The sequence below is a fragment of the Lepus europaeus genome, chromosome 8 (genome assembly GCF_033115175.1).
Source record: "Lepus europaeus isolate LE1 chromosome 8, mLepTim1.pri, whole genome shotgun sequence".
Lineage (NCBI taxonomy): Eukaryota > Metazoa > Chordata > Mammalia > Lagomorpha > Leporidae > Lepus > Lepus europaeus.
The window spans coordinates 37,430,435-37,445,694 of NC_084834.1; the positions used below are offsets into that span (position 1 = coordinate 37,430,435).

Genomic DNA, 15,260 nt, shown 5'->3' on the forward strand with positions numbered 1-15,260 from the left:
ACTGTGTGAGCAGTTGTTTTGTTACTTTGTCCCCTAGTGCTGACTGCAGCTATCTGAACCTCCAAACTTTCTCTTATTTCTAGATCCCCTATTACTGTTCTCTCTTCGCCTGCCAGAGTCCATGTATTAGGACCCTTTCAGTTGCAAGCTATAGGAACCCCAGCTCAAAAATAATTAAGGAAGGCAAGAAATATACTGGCTCATGAAACTAAAGAGATTCATATCAACTTTGGCATGACTGGATTTAGCAACATAATCAAATGAAATCCTTTAGCACTGCTTTTGTCTGAGCTGGCATCACTCTCAGGCAAGCTCTCCCTTCTATAGACAGGATGGCCCTGGAAACTCCAGATATAGATGTAAAAGTCTCCCAGTTGAGCCCCATTTAGCCAATTGGAGTCACATACTGAACTAATCCTTGTGTGCAGCTTCATGAAATATAGTTATTGTATAAATGTAAACCCTTCCTGCATGAAGTAAGCATAGGGTGAATTAGTTCCTATAATGCTTGTCTATTGCTGCAAAACTAACCATTCCATCTTTTGAGATTCAAAATAACAGTTTGTTATTTCTTCCGATTCTGTGAGTTGACAAAATTCAGCTGGACAGCTCTGCAGGTTTTACATGGGGTCTTGCACACAGCTGCATTCAGTTGGAGCTTAGCTAGTGCTGAAATGTCCAGGATGACCTGTCATTGTAGTGCTCTCTCCACAGTCTCTAATCAGGCCGTAGTTTGGCTTGGACTTTGTTACAGCAAGGCAGTTGGCTCCCGAAAGGGAGGAGGCCAAAGTTGCCAGTCCTTTTAAAGCTTGATTCAGAAGCCCTAGAACATTCCTTTTGTTAATTTCTACTCATCAAAAACAAATTATAAGTTCTGCTCAGAGACTCCACGTGGAAAGCAGCATGCACACTTGGGAAGAATTGCTGGCTCACCATACCTGTTCCCTTAGGGAAAAGTAAAGTCTTGTTACTATGGATAGGATAGTTGGGGAAAAAGCATCTGAGTTCCTGCCACTCCATGTTTGCCTCTCTGATTCTTACTGCTTTGTTTACCACTTGGCTGTACCACGTACTGTTTCTTTCACCTAGCTATTGAATCACGTGTTCTGTTTGCTCTAAGGGACACCTTCCTTTTGTCTGCAGCTGAGCCTTTCCATTCAGGGGACAATTCTAGAACCTGAACGCCTACGAGAGAACTGTGTCTTTATGCCAGCCTTGATATATCCATGGATACTAGAGGTAACTCTTATAAATGTTAACTTCTAGACTGTGATGACCAAGGGACCTAAGGGAATCTCCTTCACTGGTGGCAGGGAATGTGGTGCTTTTATGAAATAGATGTCGTTGGGATGATTTGAGTAGATGAGAAGAACTAAGCAATCTCTACATTTTCCCAAGTCTAAGCAATGAGTCTGGAGAGCTGGTGTGCAGGAAGTCTCAGAGTGGTTCTTCAGACTGGCAGAATCAATATCATGTGAGACCCATTATAAATGAAAGTTTTGGGCTCCCAGCCTTAACCTGCTAAGTCAGAAATTCTTAAACAAGGTTTCCAGGTGATTCCTATTTTTTAAGATTTATTTATTTATTTGCGAGGTAGAATTACAGAGGGAGAGACACAGAGAAAGATCTTCCATCTGCTGGTTCACTCTCCAAATGGCCGCAATGGCTGGAGCTGGGCTGATCCGAAGCCAGGGGCCAGGAACTTCTTCTGGTTCTCCCATATGGGTGCAGGGAACCAAGCACTTGGGCCATCTTCTACTGCTTTCCCAGACCATAGCAGAGAGAAGGATCGGAAGTGGAGCAGCCGGGACTCAAATTGGGGCCCATATGGGATGCCTGTTGTTGTAGGTCATGGCTTTACCTCCTATGCCACAGTGCTAGTCCCATCCATGTGATTCTTACGCATGCAGAAGTCTCCAAAGACTTTTAGAAGAATGGCTGTCATAGCAGGTCCTTGAGAGTCTCTTTCAGCGTTGTTACTTTTCTCAATTGTGCTAAACAGATAACACTCTGGATACAAATGACTCAATTCTAAGTTACTTGAAACAGAAAATAACAGGGGTCAGGCTAACAGGCGTTTTATATGTAGTAATTGACAGTCTGGTTGTTTTTACACTCAAAATCCTTCATTTTTTTGAGACTAGAAAAATCTGTTCCCATGTGTTTACTCTTCTATGCTTTCAGAATGGTGCCACCACTGCTTAGATTGAGGCTAACTGAAGAAACCTTGATGAGTGTTTGTAACAGAAGATACACTTTCTAGGATTTTGTCAAATACTTATCTGTGGCCTAACAGTTCTCTATTGCCCATAGTATGAACGTAATACTATTTTTTTAAAAAAGCCCAAAAGGGAATTCTGAACATCTTCTAGTATTCCACCTGCATTCTCTATGCACTAGAGTGAAATTTGTTGTTGGCTTGAATCATAGTAGTGGCTGGAGGTGGTAGTCGTGAATGGTAGCTCAGTATGGGCTTGTGCTTCAGTCAACATGTTCGGTTTGTAGAACATCTTGAGGCCAATGCCGCAGCTCACTGGGCTGATCCTCCGCCTGCGGCACCGGCACCCCAGGTTCTAGTCCCGGTTGCTCTTCTTCCAGTCCAGCTCCCTGCTGTGGCCCGGGAGTGCAGTGGAGGATGGCCCAGGTCCTTGGGCCCTGCACCCACATGGGAGACCAGGGGCAGGGGGCACCTGGCTCCTGGCTTTAGATGGGCACAGTGCGCTGGCCGCAACACACCGGCCGTGGTGGCCACTTGGGGGGTGAACCAATGGAAAAAGGAGGACCTTTCTCTCTGTCTCTCTCTCTAACTCTGCCTGTCAAAAAAAAAAAAAAAAAAAAAAAAAAGAACATGTTGAAATGTGCACTGCAGAATAGGATATGAAAATATCATGATCTCTTTGGACATAGTAGAGGATTTGGAATCAGTGTGTAACAATTATATGTGATGCAGACTGAGTGCCCTGAGAGAGGGCCCAGGTGCTTTAGAAGTTCAGAGGATGAACATTGTTTCATACATGGGTCACTGATGGACTTCATGGAAAGCGACATTTCAGCTCAGTCTTGAATACTTTCAATGGGTAGGAATGTGAATGAGGAGGGTGCAGTCCCTGCTTGAGTATGAAGAAACGGGAGCCCAGATCCAGCAGGTGATCATTTGTGTCCTCAAAACCTCATTCAGTAACTGCCATTGAGAAAGGACTCAAGAAATACACATCTTGGCTCATGGACAAACCAATGACTGAGTAGCATATTTTTGGGTTTTTTTCCTTCTTTTTTTTTTGAAAATAAAATAAGACTAAATACCATGTTAAATGTAAACATTGATTGCAACACACATTTTGATTTCAAAATGATTAAAAAGCAAAAGACTTTTCTGAATCTTGAAAACATGGATTTGAGTAGAATGAAACTTCAGAGTGCTGCATTAGAGGCATAGACATCTGGAAAGGGAGAATGGAACCAGACTGTGCAGGGCCTGGGATTCTGGATTAATACTTCCGAATTTTCACAGGGAGTCATTGAAGGAGGTTGGAGCACATGGTCTGCGGTAAGCAAAGTAAGAACTAGAGAGAGGCCTGCGCCACGGCTCACTAGGCTAATCCTCCGCCTTGCGGCGCCGGCACACCAGGTTCTAGTCCCGGTCAGGGCACTGATCCTGTCCCGGTTGCCCCTCTTCCAAGCCAGCTCTCTGCTGTGGCCAGGGAGTGCAGTGGAGGATGGCCCAAGTCCTTGGGCCCTGCACCCCATGGGAGACCAGGATAAGTACCTAGCTCCTGCCATCGGATCAGCGCGGTGCGCCAGCCGCAGCGCGCTACCGCGGCGGCCATTGGAGGGTGAACCAATGGCAAAAGGAAGACCTTTCTCTCTGTCTCTCTCTCACTGTCCACTCTGCCTGTCAAAAAAAAAAAAAAAAAAAAAAAAAAAGAACTAGAGAGAGTCAGAAAATTAGCACTGCTTTGGGTGAATAACAACAGAGTGAAAAAGAGGACCAAAATGTAAAAAAAACAAAAAAGAACTAGAGAGAGAAAATTAGCACTGCTTTGGGTGAATAACAACAGAGTGAAAAAGAGGACCAAAATGTATTGAGTCCTTACATCATGACAATAAGTGTGCTAAGTTATTTTGAGTGTTATTTGGCCTTGACAACCTTGTACAAGTAGTATTCATGGGCTCTTTTTCCCCTACAAATTGTACATTTTGTCACTATTAAAGTCTAATTGTTAAACAGACTTTTTTTAAAAAAATATTTATTTATTTATTTGAAAGGCAGAGTTATAGACAGGCAGAGGCAGAGAGAGAGAGAGGTCTTCCATCCGCTGGTTTCACTCCCCAAATGACCACAACAGCTGATGTGCCAATCCGAAGCCAGGAGCCAGGAGCTTCTTCCAGGTCTCCCACATGGGTGCCGGGCTATCTTCTACTGCTTTCCCAGTCCATCACCGAGAGCTGGATTGAAAGTAGAGCAGCTGGGATTCGAACCAGTGCCTATATGCCAGCCCTGCAGGTGGTAGCCTTAGCCACTACCCCACAGCACTGGCCCAAAACAGACTCATGGTCCATCTCCATATGCTCATTTGACTTTTACACCTGTCTCATCCCCAGTGGCTTTTCCAGAACTACTGCCTTCACCATGAAGCCCAGTGAGTTTTCCCAATTCAAGCGAGGGCTTCTTCATCATTTTTGCTTTTTCTAGTGAATACACTACGAAGAGCACCAGCCAGCCTTTCCTATATCTTTTCCAATGTTGTCTGAAATCAGTTATTGACAACTTCTTTGAAGTCATTTGTTTGTACCTCTCTGATGTCATAATTTCAACATCATCTTCTTCTGGATTTGGCAGACCTGTTGGTGGCTGAGTGTGAGTATTCTTCCAGGATGAAGCAAATAACCATTCGTATTGTTCAACTGAACTCCAATCATGGTCTGTTTTTGTGTGTGTGTGTGTGTTTTTTTTTTTTTTTTTTTATCGTAGATTGCATTTTTGCCATGGGCAAGATCCACTTCATGGAAGTAGGTAGCTTTTGCCCTGAACATCCTCACTCATCAGCTTGAACTTTCTCAATGCAACTTCATCATTCTATGGATCAGCAAGACTTGCTTCAAACACATGCTACTTGAAGCCATCAGATACAATTTTGGTTTCTTGCGTCCTCCTGACTAGTATTTTCCAATATTTCTTGTATTGAACAAAGTAGGTACCTTCACATTATATGAATCTTAGAATACGGATCAGCCACTTTATGGCTTTTTTTTTTTTTTCCTGCCTTTGGCAAGGCACTTGTTCTTGCCAACAGCCATGGTAGTGCTCAGGGAGACAAAAGGCTGAACCATAGGAAGGAAAGCATGCGCAAGTTCTGCATGAAGGGAGCTCCCAAGGGTTGGTGTGCTGGGGACCCCAGCGACCGTGCGGGCAGAAGGGCGCGCGTGCAGGGGCGCGGGCACTGCGCGCTCAGCCTTTGGTGCCAGGAGCCACCCACAGCTCGCCCGCCCGCCGCCCGGCCAGCGCCATGAGGTCCAAGCGCGTGAACTTGCTGATCTGCCTCATCGCCTTCGCGCTCTTCACCTTCTCCTGTTTCTGCATCTCCAGGATGACTCAGATCAGTAAGCGGCGGAGGCTTCCGCGGTGCTCCAGGAGCGTGTGGGGGCGGGTCTGAGTAGGGGGAGGCGTGGGACCCTCGCTGCGGTCGCCTGCCCACACTTGGAGAGACCCGCGTCGGGCTTCACCGGCGCCGCGCCCACGCCCGCGTCCGGCCGGCGGTTGAGCGGTAACGGCTGCTCTTGGGCTGCTCCGGGCGCGCGTAACGAGGCGGCCCGCGGGATCCTCCTGGCCGCGTCTGGCCTCCGCGACCGTTTCCTGCCGGGTTCTGGTCTGTGTCCCGCTCTCCCTTATTCCTCTCGTTCTTCCTTCTTCCTCATAGTTTCCAGAAACGGGTAAAAGTCTGAATTCAAGAACTCCTTCTATCCGGCGCCAACATCTTTTCCCTGCGACGTCTGGGTGGTTTTACTGAACCACACTAAAAAACTTCCAAAAATCTATCTTCCTTCCTTCCTTCCTTCCTTCCTTCCTTCCTTCCTTCCTTCCTTCCTTCCTTCCTTCCTCCCTCCCTCCCTCCCTCCCTCCCTCCCTTCCTTCCTTCCTTTTTTTTGCCGAAAGAGGGGAGGCCTCACTCGCTGACGCCAGCTGGCTTGTCACCTGCGCTTTGTCGAAGGCACCGGGGTCCTTGCCTTGGGGCACCGGACACATGCCATGGCTGTAGGTGTAGCAAACAAAATGAAAGTTTGCTCAGCTAAATCGGAATTCCAGAGAAACGACGAATATGGCTTTAGTACTAAAAACTTATGTAGGACTGACTTTCCTGAAAGGTTCTTTTTGTTGTTGTTGTCTGAAATTGAAATCTCAGTGCCCTGCAGTTTGTCCTACAACTTTAGATGTCCATCTTGTTACCATTTTAGTTTTTCATGTAGTTGCAGTTTCAAATTTTCGGCTTAGAAAGCCTATAAATTATTAACTCAGCCTTCAAAGACTGCCCTTAGGTTGTTTTAGATTAAATTTTCATTTTTTTAAAAATTGAGTCCATTTGTGACTTAAGTGCACACACGAGCTAATCTTGTTGAGATTCGTATTTGGAAGGGGATTTGTGCAATGTTGTCACGCACACCACATCTGCGTTCTCATGTCCAAAATTAGAAATTTATGCTATCTATAAGAGTTCTGTTAATCTTCAAGAATTCTATAAACCTTTGCTCTTCATGTTCTTTTTTTAATGAATTTTTTTAATTTATTTATTTGAAAGAGTTACACAGAGAGAGAAGGAAAGGCAGAGAGAGAGAGAGGTCTTCTGTCCAATGGTTCACTCCCCAGATGGCCGCAACAGTCAGAGCTGCGCCCATCCAAAGCCAGGAGCCAGGAGCTTCTTGTGGGTCTCCCACGTGGACACAGGGGCCGAAGGACTTGGGCCATATTTCACTGCCCTCCCAGGCCACAGCAGAGGGCTGGTCAGAAGTGGAGCAGCTGGGATGGATCCAGAGAGCTGGATCGGAAGGCTCCTATATGGGATGCTGGCACCACAGGTGGCAGCTTTACCCACTCTGCCACAGTGCCAACCCCTCTTCAGTTTCTAAAAAGAAAATTGCCCAATTGTGTTTGAATTTATTTTAGAATAACAAATAATGAACGCATTTATAACAAAATAGTTGTTCATAATTAGCAAGTAAAATGTGAACTTTCATATTAATTTTGAAAGGTAATTAAGAAATGTAGCTCATAAGAAATTTTATTTTTCTTTTCAATTTCTGGGCTTTTTGTTATTTTTATAGAAATAAATTCTTTCTGGAAAGAAAGGGAAACAGAAAAAGAGACATCTCCTGTCTAGTTCACTCCTCAGATGCCTGCAATAGCCAGCATTGTGCCCAAGCCAGGAGGTAGGGAATCCATCTGCATCTCCCACATGGGTGGCAGGAACCCAATTATTCCAGCCACCACATGCTGCCTCCGGGTGCACGTTAGTGGAAAGCTGGAATCAGGAGTGAAGCTAGGACTGAAACCCAGGCACTCCAATATGGGCTATGGGCATCCCAAGCATTGTCTAAACCACTAACCAACACCCACCCCTCTGGGCTTTTAATATTTAGGCTTAGATTTGGAGCATATTTCATTTGCTGTAGTTAAAAAGAATTTCATAATATGTTTTCTAAAACCATAGGGTATAATTTTAATGCAACCAAGTGTGTCTTTCCTGTAGAAACATGGTTTCAAATTAAAGCAAATAAGAACTTTGGAGACTATATGAACAATGCCTACCTCGCACATGAATTCATAAGCCTAGCTACTATATGTATATTTTTAATTGAACATTCTGAGATCAGTACTTCTATGAAAGCATTCACTAGTTTGATCAGATTCTCCTCTTAAACCATACTTTTCCAGGGCATAGTGCCAGGGTTTGAGCCCTAGCTCTGCTCCCGACTCCAGCTTACTGCCAATGCACACCCTGAGAGGCAGCAGGTGATGGCTCAAGTATTTGGGTCCCTGACACCCACCTGCGAGACTCAGATTGAGTTCTGTGCTCCTGACTTCAGCTTTGTCCAGCCCTGGCTGTTAGAAGCATTGAGGAGTGAACCAACAGGTGGGAAATCAGTCTTTCTCTCTCTTTCTCTTTCTCTCTCTTTCTCTCTCTCTCTCTCTCTCTCGCTCTTGCTCTCGCTCTCTCTCTCTCTCTGCCTTTCAAATAATAAACAAACTTACATTATCATAAGCAGTTTTTAAATGTTTTTCTTTTGTTTTCAAGATTTATTTTATTTGTTTGAAAAGCAGAATGACAAAGAGGGAGAGACAGAGATCTTCCATCTGCTGGTTCATTCCCAAATAGCCACAATAGCCTGGGCTGGCTCAGGTGGAAGCCAGGAGCTCAGAAGTCCATCTTGGGTGGCAGAGGCCAAACCAATTGAGCCATCTTCTGTTGCTTTCCCAGGCACATGAGCCAGGAAGCTGGATCAGAAGTGGAGCAGCCAGGACTTGAACTGTCATGCTGATTTGGGATTCTAGTGTTGCAAGTGGCTGCTGAACCTGCTGCACCAGAACACTGGCCCCAGGTTTTTAATGCTTTTCTAGGTCAGCCTCATTTTTTTAAAAACAAGCCCTAAATATACTAATTGAGATCTGAATAATACACTGAGTCAAATTCTTTAGTATCATGTCCAACACTAATCTTTTTTTGAAACTTGTTTTTTGCAATTTTATCATAATTTTCAATATATACATTTGTCATTTTTATTTCTTCCTACTACTATTTTACCCTATGTTTATACTTTTTATGAATTGTATTTCTCCATCTCCTTACCAAACTGCAATTAGGATAACTTACTTCTTACTTATTTTTGAACTTTAGTTTTTTCTTTTTATGACTCCAAGCAATAAATATTCAAGTAGTCTTGTTTTCCTGTGGTTTATTCATTGTAAGTTCTGCAAAGAATTTTGTGGTAGCCAAAGTTACTCATTTCAGGAACTCCTATTATTTGTCCAAGTGCTGTAACATCAGGCAATATATTTTAGAAATTTTAATATGGTTAGTAAGCTGTTTTTAAAAAGAAAAAGGTTTATTTATTTATTTGAAAAGCAGAGTTAGAGAGAGAAAGAGACAGAGAGACTGAGAGATCTTCCATCCACTGGTTCACTCCCCAAATGGCCACAACTCCTGGCTGATCCAAAGCCAGGAGCAAGGCATTTCCTCCAGGTCCCCAAGGTGGGTCCAGGGGCCTAAGCACTTGGGCCATCTTCTACTGCTTTCCCAGGTGCATTATCAGGGAGCTGGATTGGAAGTACAGCAGCCAAGAGCCTTAAACCAGTGCCATATGGGATGCTGGAGCTGCCGGCGCTGCAAGCAACGGCTTTACATGTTATGCCACAGTGCCAGCCCCAGTATGGTTAATGTTCTTAGAGTGAAAATGCAGACTTTGAGATGCATACAGTCATTTTGGTGAAATTTCTAATTATAATCAGGACAAAGAATTTCTTTCCTCAAATTATTTATATTCCTATCGTTCATATGTTTAAGTTACAAAAATGAGACATTATTCTTAAGAGTGAAATAGTCTAGGGGCCAGCGCTGTGGCGCAGTGGGTTAACGACCTGACCTGAAGCACCGGCATCCCATGTGGGCGCCGGTTCTAGTCCCAGCTGCTCCTCTTCCAATCCAGCTCTCTGCTATGGCCTGGGAAAGCAGTAGAAGATGGCCCAAGTCCTTGGGCCACTGAACCCGCATGAGAGACCCGGAGGAAGCTCCTGACTCCTGGCTTCAGATTGACGCAGCTCTGACTGTTGCGGCCATCTGGGGAGTGAACCATCGGACAGAAGACCTCTCTCTCTGCCTCTCCTCTCTCTGTGTAACTCTGACTTTCAAATAAATAAATAAATCTTTAAAAAAAGAAGAGTGAAATAGTCTTACAGATAGCAGATAAATCAAATTTTTCATGTTCTGTGTATGTGTTTTTGGAACCTAGCTTTAAAAGATAGAAAACCAGTTCTATACTGAGATCTTTTTGTATCAACGAAAGAAACACAAGCTTAATTTTGTTTCTGGAGTAGTGTATTGTAAAGCATCAAAATTAAAGATAATCCCAGTGTTTTAAATTTGAACTATAATTATAGTTCTTATTAATGAAAATTTGGGAGTACTTTTTAGACATATAGTCATTCTTAGTTCTTTATTCTTTCTCACTTTTTAGAATTAATTGTTATGAGTAGATAACCATTTTATATCTTTCTATAAGCTCATAGTATTATAATTCATTACTTTATTTAAAAAAAAGAAGAAAGTGCCATGAGACCAAATCAAAAGGAGACTAAATCCATGACTACACAGAGTGTAATTTATTAGGGATTTATGAACAGAAGCTTCCTTTGGTTCCACAAAGCAGAAGAACCCCTGTTCCCCAAGGCATTAGGAAGGATTTACATGCTTGCCTAATCAAAGGTGGCCCATGGCCAACCAGAGTGCATCTGATTTTCTCAAGAAATATTAACAGATTGGCTGTCAATTAAGGGACATTCCTGGCATCAGTGTCAGGCACTAAACACTTGGTAGACTGCCTTGATGACTTATTCTCTGCCCCCCACCCCCAGCCCAGAGCTCCCCAGCTCCTTTATTTTTTTTCAAAGAAATTTTTATTTACGGAATACAAATTTCATAAGTACAACTTTAGGAATATAGTTATTCTTGCCACCATACCTGCCTTCCCACCCACACTCCCAACCCTTTTCCTCCTCCCTTACCCCTTCCAGTCCTGTTCTCCATTAAGATTCATTTTTCAATTAACTTTGTGCACAGAAGACCAACTCTAACTAAGTAAAGATTTCAACAATTTGCACACACACACAAACACAAAACTGTTTGAGAACACATTTTACAGTTAACTCTCATAATACAACTCATTGAGGAGAGAGGTCCTACATGGGAAGTTAGTGCACAGTGACTCCTATTGTTAATTTTTTAAAAGATTTTAATTTATTTATTTATTTAACAGGCAGAGTTACAGACAGTGAGAGAGAGAGAAAAAGGTCTTCCTTCCGTTGGTTCACCCCCAAAATGGCCGCTACGGCTGGTGCACTGCGCTGATCCAAAGCCAGGAGCCAGTTGCTTCCTCCTAATTGTCTTAGATGCTCTCTCTATTGGGTCCAAGTAAATGAATAACAAAGTAACCTGCTAATACTCGGTTACTGTTCTTCTGCTGTTCTTTTCATGCCTGGGTGAATTTCTTACCTTCTGTAGACGTACCACACCATTCTATACAGTGTGCATATGTGGTGGTATCTTCTTAATTTGCCGTGTATTTCTCTGCCTTTTGCCACCTGGCAAAATTCCACCTATTCCTTACAGCTCTCAAATAGTCTCCCTTTTCCAAAATCTTTCCTGTCACCCTCCCTTACTCTTCAGTTCTCCTTAAATGTTCATTCATATATCCCCGTGCCTGTGGCACTTGAAGTATAGTTCCACTTTACCAATTATAATTGTTTCAACATATGCTCCTATCCCCCATCCTGTGCAACTCAACTGTCAGTCACTTAGAGCAGGAACCTGACTTGCTCCATGCTTGTTTCCCTATAGATAGCACAGGTACTCCCTGGGAGAAAGAAAGACTAGCTCACCAGACTTCTTATTACTGGAGGTGGGTAGTGAACAAACTAGATCAAGTCAAGTCAGATCACATCCATGTTGTATTGGACTTGGTACTATCAAGACAAATAGTGCAGCCTTTATTCAGGAAGCATTCATGGACCATTTGCATTTCCTGAGTAGTTTCCAGAAGATAAATTGTGGATTGGAGTTGAGAGACCAATTAAGACTAATTATAATACTGCAGCTAAAGGCAATAAAACCTGCACTATAGTCATATCAATGATGATAAAGGTGAAACAATTAAAGTGGTCTGTAGCAGTGCTTTTCCAATTGTAATGTGCATTCCAATCATCTGGGAACCTTACCCAAATGCATATTCTGATTCAGAAGGGTCTGAAGCTAGGCCCAAGATACTGAACTTCTAACACTCAGCTGATGCCAGAGACTTGGCCTATCCAATATGATAGCCCTTAGCTAAGTAACTATCAGGTACATGAAATGCACTTGGTGCAACTGAGAAATTGAATTTTTAATTTAATTTTATTTTAAGGAGTTTATGTTTAATCACTGATGTGTAATATACAATGTTTCTCCATTAACCAAAACTTTACTCTTTGGGGAAGACTACATTTCAATAAGTATAAAATGAATGCAAGATTTAAAATACTGAATGCAGTGATCAGCTCTGCGGTATACAGGTAAAGCCACCACCTGCAATGGCAGCATCCCATATAGACATGGGTTCAAGTCCTGGCTGCTTCACTTCCAATCCAGCCCTCTGCTATGGCCTGGGAAGACAGTAGACAATGGCCCAAGTCCTTGGGTCCCTGCATCCAAAGGGGAGACATGGAAGAAGTTCCAGGCTCCTGGCTTCAAATCAGCCCAGCTCCAGCTGTTGTAGCCAACTTGTGAGTGAACCAGCAGATGGAAGACCTCTCTCTCTCTGTAACTCTGCCTTTCAAATAAATAATCTTTTATTTTTTTGATAAATAATCTTTTAAAAAATACTGAATGTTCAGGAAAAAAACAAGTAAAGATGGTGGAGTAGAAAGGGAGCTTGCTGCTCTAGTCTAGGAGAAGATAGTTTAAAAGAGTGGAGAGAGTACAGTCTCAGGGAAGAGTTAAGGAGAAAATAGCAGAGGAAACTCTATGCAAAATGGATGGACACAGTGAACCTACATGGAGGGGGAGGACACACACAACTCAGGACCCCAGTAATCAAGAGCCTCTGCACCAGCATTGGAGAATGAGGTGAGACCAGACTGCAGCAGCCCAAGACACTGGCAAAAAAGCTGCGGGAAGAGTATAGAGGGAATCCCTGGTGGGGGATAGTGTGCCTGCCAAACTAGAGGAGAAAAAACAAAGAGGGCGCATGTTTTATCTCCCCCCAATTACCCTGCAATGGTGTACTGTGACAAGGTGATAGAGAGAAGGTGCTATTTTGGACATATGTAACAGCTGCTCCAGCTTGTGTCTGCACCCAGAAAACAGCCAAGCAGAGACTCCTGAGTCAGGTGGGGTGAACAGATGGAGCTGGGTGCTTGTGATTGTGGGAGGCTTGTGTGCTGGGACTGTGAAAAAACAGGCTACACGGGAGGACTCAGGTTGTGGCTGGGACTTTGGGCAGTCACTGTGGGAGGCTCCACATAGTCAGGGCTCCCTGGTTACCTGGCAAGGGACATTGTTGGGGAATTTTGCGGTGACTGTTCCTCACCACCGCCGGAGAATTAGGCAGGCCTTGACTGAGGAGGGGAAGTGCGCCACCCACCACTCAGCCTTCCCCAAACCCGGGGGACAATCAGGCGCAGTGTGGAGCCCAGTTGAAGCAGGGTCTCTCTTTATTGTAAAAGGGAGGTGTATGTATAGCTGAAGTACAGAGCGGATGATCGGATGCAGGCAAGGGGTGGGGTGTTGTGATGCAAAAGGGTCTTAGCCACTCCTATTATACCACCTTAATGATCCTTAGGCAGAAGCGCCCTGAGGCTGGGGTATTTGCCACCAGGGATTTGAAACTTAAAGACAGGTTTTCAAATTCGAGGCAGGCTCAGGAAGTTCCTCTAGGCCTCTCCGGATTCAGCCTCCCCCACAGAATCTGAGCCTACACTGAGGACCACACAGATCTTTTGTGTGGTCATTGTGGCAGAGCAGACAAATAATATACACACCAGTGCTAGTGCCCAGGCACTGGTCTCCTTTGAGGAGATGAGCTCAGCTGTATCTATGCCAACAGACAAGAACACACCTCCCCTCTGACTAAAAAATTTACCATGCCAAACCTGGATGTATCACTTCAAGACACACCCTTCACCCTGGAAAACTGAACAGAGCTCCTTGGCCACACCCAAAACATGCCTCTAGGTATTCCCTGAAAGCAGACACTCCACTAATCAACTCAGATATAATCTAAAGATAAAAGTCACCACAGTGGGGAGGAGGGGGCAAAGAAGAAACCAAAAAGTATCTCCACAAATGCCGAATAACAAACACACCAATTAAAGAAACAAGAATAAGGAAGACAACATGACACCCCTAAAAGAACACAACACTTCAGTACTAAATTGTGAAGATGATGAGATTGAAGAAATGCCAGAAATGGAATTGAAAAAATTGATCATAGGATTACATGCATGAACTAATGAAATCCATACATGACATGAAAAAATTTCTCCTACAAAATTGAGATCTTAAAGAGAAATCAAAATGAAATCTTGGAAATGAAGAATTCAATAGAACAAATGAAAAATGCAGTGGAAAGCCTAAAATACAGAATCAAGTGAAACCAAAGAAAGAATATATGACTTAGAAGACAAAGCACAGGAAATTATACAGTCAGAACAAACACAAGAAGAAGTTAGAAAACTATAAAACACTGTTGGTAATCTACAGGATAGTATCAAATGACCCAACATACTGATTCTAGGAGTTCCTGAAGGCATGGAAAGAGAAAGGGTTAGAAGGACTTTTTAGTGAAATAATAACAGAAAATTTCTCTGATTTGGAGAAAGAAAGGGACATCCAAGTACAGGAAGCACAGAGAACTCCTAATAGACATGACCAGAAAAGATCTTCACCACAACACATTGTAATCAAACTCTCCACACTAAAGCATAAAGAAGATTCTAAAATGTGCACGAGAGAAATGCCAGATTACTATCAGAGGATCCCTAATTAGACTCATAATGGACTTCTCATCAGAAACCCGACAGGCTAGGAGAGAATGGGGAGATATATTAAAAATCTTAAGAGAAAAGAATTGTCAACCCAGAATACTATACACTGCGAAGCTCTCATTTATGAATGAAGGGGAAATAAAGATCTTCCATGACAAACAGGAACTGAAAGAGTTTGTCACCACCCATCTAGCCCTGTAAGAGATGCTTAAGGATGTGCTGCACACAGAAACACAGAGCCATAGTCATCATTACAAAAGAAGGTAAAAGAAGAAAATCTCCAAGTAAAAGTACAAAAGAAATCCAAAGTAAAAAAAAAAAAAAGAAATATTTGGGGCCAGTGCTGTGGCACAGTAGGTTAATCCTCTGCCTATGGTGCCTGCATTCAGTATGGGTGCCAGCTCTAGTCCTGGCTGCTCCTCTTCTGATCCAGGTCCCTGCTATGGCCTGGGAAAGCAGTAGAAGATGGCCCAAG

The 15,260-nt window shown here is 43.4% G+C and overlaps 1 protein-coding gene and 1 pseudogene across 1 annotated transcript in view; one reads left to right on the plus strand and one right to left on the minus strand.

Annotated features, from left to right (window-relative positions):
* Positions 1-4,570: 4,570 nt before the first annotated feature.
* Positions 4,571-5,509, minus strand: LOC133765250 (small ribosomal subunit protein eS1-like; annotated as a pseudogene).
* Positions 5,508-15,260, plus strand: part of MGAT4D (MGAT4 family member D) — an 85,754-nt gene continuing 76,001 nt past the window's right edge. The window contains exon 1 of the mRNA XM_062199075.1: positions 5,508-5,601. Coding sequence (XP_062055059.1) covers positions 5,508-5,601 — 94 coding nt within the window. The remainder of the gene's footprint in view (positions 5,602-15,260) is intronic.